Source organism: Odontomachus brunneus, unplaced genomic scaffold, assembly GCF_010583005.1.
Source record: "Odontomachus brunneus isolate Ranch 3 - 2012 unplaced genomic scaffold, Obru_v1 Obru_scaffold_100, whole genome shotgun sequence".
NCBI classification, from domain to species: domain Eukaryota; kingdom Metazoa; phylum Arthropoda; class Insecta; order Hymenoptera; family Formicidae; genus Odontomachus; species Odontomachus brunneus.
Window position 1 is genome coordinate 811,684 of NW_022639550.1, and position 7,035 is coordinate 818,718.

Consider the following 7,035-nt stretch of genomic DNA (forward strand, 5'->3'; position numbering starts at 1 on the left):
ATTGTCAACAATAGTTATGAACAAAATGTTGCAATTATACCAAAACTTCCTGTCCTTTAAAGTTGCTTAATTTTTTAAAGGATTGGTTGCCAATTTTACGATTCGCCAACGATCACAAAAACCGTAGTTTAACATCAGGTTTGTCAGAAATGACGGACTAGGCAATGAAGCGAAACGAGAACTCGTATGTTTGAAGTCTCCGTGGCGTGACGGATGGACGGACGCGACATTCGCCGTGATTGATGACTGCACGAGGAACAACGCTGCGTAAACATATTACAAGCGTATGCTTAATGACTGCCAGCGACTACGATCTCTCGAGCGAGCTAAACGTTTTGCACTCATCCGTATTTTCAAAAAATGTTCCCGCCTCTGACTGAGGAAGAAAGAGGAGGAAAAGAGGAGAGGTGGGACTCTTGAGATATTATAAATGTCTCACAAGCCAACTATATTATCATCAAAAGTTACTGAATATATGTATTTATTTCTCATTAATATGTTCGCAGGGAATTGTGCGATTCACAACACATTAATGGAGAAAATTATATAAATAAACTGAGGATACATTTGTTTAAAAATTCGCCACTATATCACGCAGAAGTATCTACAGAGGGTGGAAATTCAATCGCAATTCCCAATCATAAGTGGAAGGATAAAAAATAAGAATTGACGAACGAACTTCTTGACTCAGTTTGCGACACGTTGGGTCTTAAACTTATTAACTTATTCCGCGAAGAAATGACATTCTCGGTTCTCGTCTAACACGTTGCGCCGTACACTGTAAAAGTATACTGTGCGGTCCGCACAAGGGAGGTCTCACCGTGTACTTTTGACACCCTAACCCGAGAGTAATATAAAGCCGCAAGACTCACAGTCTACAGAGAAGCCGCGCTTATCGACGGCGCGTGACGGCGCCGGCAATAAAAAGCCGCCCTGTATTCTTTCATCTTCGTCGTGGATGATGCTGCGACTAACTGAGGTCAACCTCCAAGAGGTCAGCTGACATTGGTGACACCTCTCCCGAATTTATGTTAGAGAGTTAAAGGCAACGGTCTACTGGTTAACATTGAAGGGAAAAGCGAAAGGAACGTTATCTCTTTTTTGCCACCAACGTTGTTGGCACCGAATACGTCTCTCCTGTAACAAAACGAGAGTTATTGCTATTGAAATAATTGTTTTAATCGCAGTTGCATCGATATCTCACGGGTTCTTTGTCCAGTTTCGTTTACAATACACGGAGTGAGTTTAGCGCAAGTTGGAGTAATTCAGAGAAATATCTTTGATTGTAAGAAAATTAGAGTAAAGGCATAAAAGCGAAATAAATAATTTTCGTTTTTTTTTTAATCCAACTTGCGCCAAGCTCACTCTGCGTATTGTGGACGAGCCTTCATCACTATTTCGTTCGTCGATACCGATCTCTAACACGTCCTGTCAATTACCAAACTCAACCGAGCGTGACGAGAGGCAATGGAGCACGAGGACCTGGCGCACGGAGAGTGTTTAATAAATCTCTCTAATTTTCCGGCAGTGGCTCGTTGGTCGCGGATCAAAGACCGACAAATGAATCGTTCGGTAGGTGGAGGGAAAAAAGAGGAAGGAGTAGGAAGGAAACGTCGGCGTGTGTCCGCGACTGCAAGAGGAAGGTGCTATCCCGCGGCCCATGAATCCGTCATCGCCACGTACCGTGGCCCGTGTGTACGATTCGCATGTACACGGTGTGGCGGAGCTTTTATAGTTTCCACGTTGTTGGTGCGGCTCGAAACGCCTTCTGAATTTCCGAAGAAGACCGACGGAGTTCGGAATAGGCGTTAACCATCGCGATCGTAACTTCGTTTCGCTTGTGTCAGCGCATTCTTTGCGGTATCATTACGTGAGCGCATGCGATTAATTAAGAATTTGCGTGAAAGCGAGAGAGAGAGAGAGAGAGAGAGAGAGAGAGAGAGAGAGAGAGAGAAGAGAACGATCGAAGTATATTGTGATATTCTCTGTTTAATTTTAATCGCGATATATACAATACAAAGAAGAATTATTTTCTCATAACACGAGTCCATTTTCACCCCGTCTATTTGTTTTAACTTCATAGTCTCTTCTCTCTATCGGGGCAGCGATTTTTTCGAGTTCGCTACCGCTACTCGCACGCAACATGTGTTACTTTTGGGAGATCGAAAACTCGATCCATCGAAGAACTAAACCAACCATAGTTTGCCGAGGATGCTTCGCGGAGCGAAGCGACGTGACGCGATGCGACCGACACGACGGCCAGAAGTTCATATCCTGCGCACGAATACGGCCGCAATGACAGATTTACAGATTCCAGCCATCGCCATCACCCTCTTCCACCGGGCGATTCTTAAAGCGGGACGCGCGGGCCTCGAAGGCACGGCCGGAGTGCACGTCAAATCACACCTCGACTGTTTACGCTTTATGTCCGCAACCTTTTCGTCCCTCTCGTCTAGTACCCTCTTCCACTTTTGCCGCCGTCGTCGCCCCCGCGGCCTCGTCTCTTCCTCGGTCGTTCGTATTTTGACTTTCCTCCGTGGTCCCGCGCGTTTTATGTAGTTATTTAAGCTCGACGAACGTTGCCGTGAACGATACCACTACGGCTGAACGCTTCAATATGCGGCGAGGAACTTGGCTATCGACGAAGATAGACATCCCGACGACTTTCTCTTTGATTTGACTTTGATGCTTTCACAGTTGTCTTCGCGTTCGAGATTTTTACGGTATTATTAACCCGTTGACCGACTGTTCAGTAAGGATAAACATAAATTATAATACGTATGCATACATAGAAAGAGAGAGAATATGGATTTATATTATAAAATACATATATAAAAGTATATAGGAGACACGTATACCTTAAAGAAAGAGAAAGTATGCAGAGGAGATCTCAAAATTGCGGTAAACGCGACACACGCGTTGCCATCAGCTTTGCCCAACGTTGCAACAGAAAAGGATCGTCCCCTCTATTTACGACGTAAGGTAAACTTCTTCTAGACACCCATGGCATTCACGGTCAGCGTCTGTCTTCGCGTGCTCCGCTTGCTTGGACAGTTTTCACTCTCGCCGACAGACATGTCCGTCTTCCACCTTTTTCGTGCTTCTGCTTCCGTAAAGATTCCGCGTTTGTCTAAAAAAGAAATATATAAATATCCATCTTATCACATTACATTTAATTTATTTTGGTTCTTTCTCTTGTGCAGGATATATCTTGTACTTTTTTCCATGTTTTTCAGACAGCATAATTTACCAAATTATATTTCTTTTAGACATTCTGTGGACATCTTTAAAACATCTTTTAGTAATTTATGTTGTCTGGGTTGCGACTCTACTTTCTTCCTAATTGATTTGTATTAATTATTATCAAGCATTTCAAGGTCGACAGAATAATGATGTTACTACAGAAACGTAAACGGCGTATCGTGAAAGTGACGCAGGAAGACATCACACGAGTAGATGAAATCACGTGGAGAGCATGATGGTAGCTTTGGTGTTGGCACAGAAAGAAATGCAATTTACAGCGAGTACCGGACTTAAATCATACGTGTTGTATGTCAATCATCGCTCGTGTAATTACCAACCAACCAAAGCTACGCTAAATAGCCACTCGTCTCGTCGTTGTATTAATCAACCCGCAATGCAAATAACGAGGACGCTTGTTAACATAACTCGCTATCGTCACAGAGACTCGCCAATTTCCTCTGCGTCTAGCAATCTATACTTTTCTTTTCCTATTTAGTTAATTTTATAGTTTATCAAGAATAATAGACACATTTTTCTGTTCGAAGAGAATCGAATCATCTAAGTGGAACGTGCGATCGACCGATCGATTCAATTCCCTCAGAACATTCGTCTTGAAAATAATGTTCTTAAATGCCTGGATTTTGATCGATTTGAGGTCGACTAATGATGCTATAAGTCTTCATTAAGCAATTAGGCTAGGCAGGGCTTGGTTGGACAGTATAGAGACTTGAACACTCTATTAAGAATTGTGGATAATTTGTAGACATGAATTGAAGGGATCGCTTTGGAATTTTTTACAAAGAAATTGGAAGACACACATTTCTGAACTTTTCAGCCTGTTTTATTATGCATTGAGGACGTTATATTACGTTTTGAGGAGAAATTTTGTTTGCTTTTTGTTTTAGATCACTACAAGCGGCTATATCTTGCACGCAACATTAATTATGAAAAAAATTGTGTAACTTCCTCAAAGCACAATGATCCAGGTAGCAAGGTGACGTTTTTAGACGTCACCTTGCTACCTAGGGAAAACATACAACGCAATATTAAAAAATGTGCATCTCCTAATTTTCTCGTAAAATAATAAAACTCCTTCAGTTCATATTTACAAACCACCTAGAGCCTTTAATTGACTTCAAATAGATTAAAGCTTGTACGTTTGGAAACGCTATAAGAAAGAAAGAGGAAATAGGAACTAGGCGATGTACATTTTGGCGATACTCTCAAGTTTTCTGCCAGGGCGTACAGTCGGCACGCATATCCTATCTCGCCGCTGGAATCCTCATATGTCTGTCAACGTGGCTCCCCAACACCTCGGGACCTCGGATCACTTTGCTCGCGCGAACACGCGCGCACGAGCGAGCGTCGGCAATATAAGACAAGACGAAGCGAAGCGAGACGAGGTGAGGCGATATCTCGTGTCCCATCCCGCTGTCCCAGCTGGACCAAAATATCACCGGCGACTAGTAGCCAGGACTCAGGGCCGTGCGTTCGCCGCGGTGCTTGCGAATAGAAGGAAAGAGTTATTAACCCGGGAACGATGACACGTTGGGACGATTGCCGTTTAACTCTTTGACACGTCACTTTGATCCCGCCTCCAACTCCCTTTGGGCGATTTATAATTCCATTTGGAATTTTATTTGCGATTTTATGCACTGTATTCTCTCTCCAAATATGATAATGAATGGAAAAAAAGCGGATATATGATACATGTGTGTCTATGTGTATATACTTCAAAAAGAGGCTCTGATGCTTCAATTCTTAATGACAAAAATCATCAAGTTAACGAATGTTTCGGAAATACATTAACTACTTTGGTTAGAATTGATACTTTGGTTAGAATTGATACTTTGATCTGTTTGTCATTTCCTTTTACAGTCGAAATTTTAAATAACTATGAAAATGAGTAAATATATCGTACATTATATATTTGTTTCAAAGCTTCTGGTAAAAAAAGAACTTTGATTTTATTATATATTCTGACAGAGTAAACACGACACAAAATTTACATTATAATTTGACAACGCAAATTCTAATGAGAATAAAAAATCGACATTGTATTATAATTTGATGAGATCAGATTGTCATTAAAACGTACGGAAGGAGAGATAGGGAAAGACAAAAAATATTACCTTGTTTTTTACATTATTAATTGCGAGAAATATGTATTTTATATTCTTTCAACTTCTCCAGCTGTTTATTTGTACTTTGCGCGATCGTGAATTGAACGAATGACGTGAGATGGCGCTACTTGCTGAATTAAACACGTGTCGGTAATGTTATGTCATATTATGCTTCCTATAGATGGCACAGTTGATCACTGTATACGTTATCTTATGACTGCAAAGTGTAAATAATCTTATAGTACGCGAGCTGTTGCGCATAAAGACGTAATCAAATGCTAGTTCATATTAAATGGTTTCGTACAGGAGAATATTTTTCACAATCATAAACACTTATCCATGAATTAATAATAGCGTTAGGCGTAAATTCTGCCACATAACCTCATTTCTGAGGATTAGATTCACAATATAAGTCAGAATGAATAGTAAGTACGATTACACATTTAAATAAATTATTAATTTCTTTTATAAGATAAAGAACAATCAAGTAGACGATTTTTCTAATCCTTGAGTTAGATTGTCATTGTTTGTATTCTGTTTTCTTAGACACTATCACAGATAGTCCAGGCTCCAAAGCCTTGGAGGCTGCCAAGAACATCAAGGACCTGGCTATATTTAAAAAGCCTATCGGATCTGCAAAAAAGAAGAAGTGTACTCAACCAAAAATCCTGGATGAAGATATGTACATTGAGAAAATGGGTGAAATTATACAGAGGGATTTTTTTCCACACTTGGAAAGATTACAGGCACAGAATCAATACTTAGATGCCCTGGAGCAGAACGATGTGAAAAGAATGAGAGAATTGTATGCAAAGTATAGCTCTGGCCGACCTGTTACAGAAAGACCAGTTAGCCCAGCAACTTTTGAGACTCCTCAACGTAGAGTTGAAGTGGATGAAGTACCACATACTCCCGAAGTAGCTGCTGAAGAAGTATCAATAGAACCTGTGAAGCAGGACGATAAAATAGAAAATAAGACTGGTTTGGATGATTATTTAAGTACTCACACAAGTGAAGATAATGCTAGTTTTGAGGAGATGATGGTTGAAGCAGAAAACAAACGTAGACTAAAGCATGCTTGGCTCTATGAGGCAGAAGAGAAGTCAAAGGCATGGCTTGCTATTAACAATACAACTGATCCCTTAGCTATTGAAGGACCAAATTCTAGACCGAAGCAAGTGGACAGTTGGGCTTACAGGAATAAGAATTACATTATGTATATTCCTGATGGAGTGGAGCCTACAGCTGAGGAGAAAATAGAGTTAGCTAAGAAGAAACAGGTGGTGATGCACGAAAACACGAGATTAAAAACAAATCCCTTCAATGAACAACAAAATAAGGAAACCATCAACGAATTGGCAAAGTCCCAGTCCAAGGCTAATGATGGCAAAATCGGTGTAGATGGTAAAGAAGTCGTTAGAAATGCAACGCCGCAAGTGAACGGTTACAGTTTCGTAGCGACACCAAGTCCGAGACCAGGAGAATGTGAGAGTCCTTTGATGACATGGGGTCAAATCGAAGGGACTCCCTTTCGTTTGGACGGTGGTGACACTCCACTGCTTAGAACGAGTCAAGGTCCTTCTTTTAGGATGGCAGAACCACCGAAAAGAGAGAAGTTAGCATTACAGTTGGCCGAAAAAGCTGGTGAAAGGCACAGAGATCGAAAGAA

At 41.0% G+C, this 7,035-nt stretch overlaps 1 protein-coding gene and 1 long non-coding RNA gene across 2 annotated transcripts in view; one reads left to right on the plus strand and one right to left on the minus strand.

The window, feature by feature from the left end:
- Positions 1-1,693: 1,693 nt before the first annotated feature.
- The window catches only part of LOC116848771, a 16,813-nt gene continuing 11,471 nt past the window's right edge, over positions 1,694-7,035 (minus strand). Inside the window, exons 4-5 of the long non-coding RNA XR_004379015.1 lie at positions 2,859-3,130; positions 1,694-2,745 (exon numbers count right to left, since the gene is read on the minus strand). This is a non-coding gene — a long non-coding RNA (uncharacterized LOC116848771). The remainder of the gene's footprint in view (positions 2,746-2,858; positions 3,131-7,035) is intronic.
- The window catches only part of LOC116848770 (splicing factor ESS-2 homolog), a 2,161-nt gene continuing 671 nt past the window's right edge, over positions 5,546-7,035 (plus strand). Inside the window, 2 exon segments of the mRNA XM_032825214.1 lie at positions 5,546-5,791; positions 5,913-7,035. Coding sequence (XP_032681105.1) covers positions 5,785-5,791; positions 5,913-7,035 — 1,130 coding nt within the window. The 5' untranslated portion in view covers positions 5,546-5,784.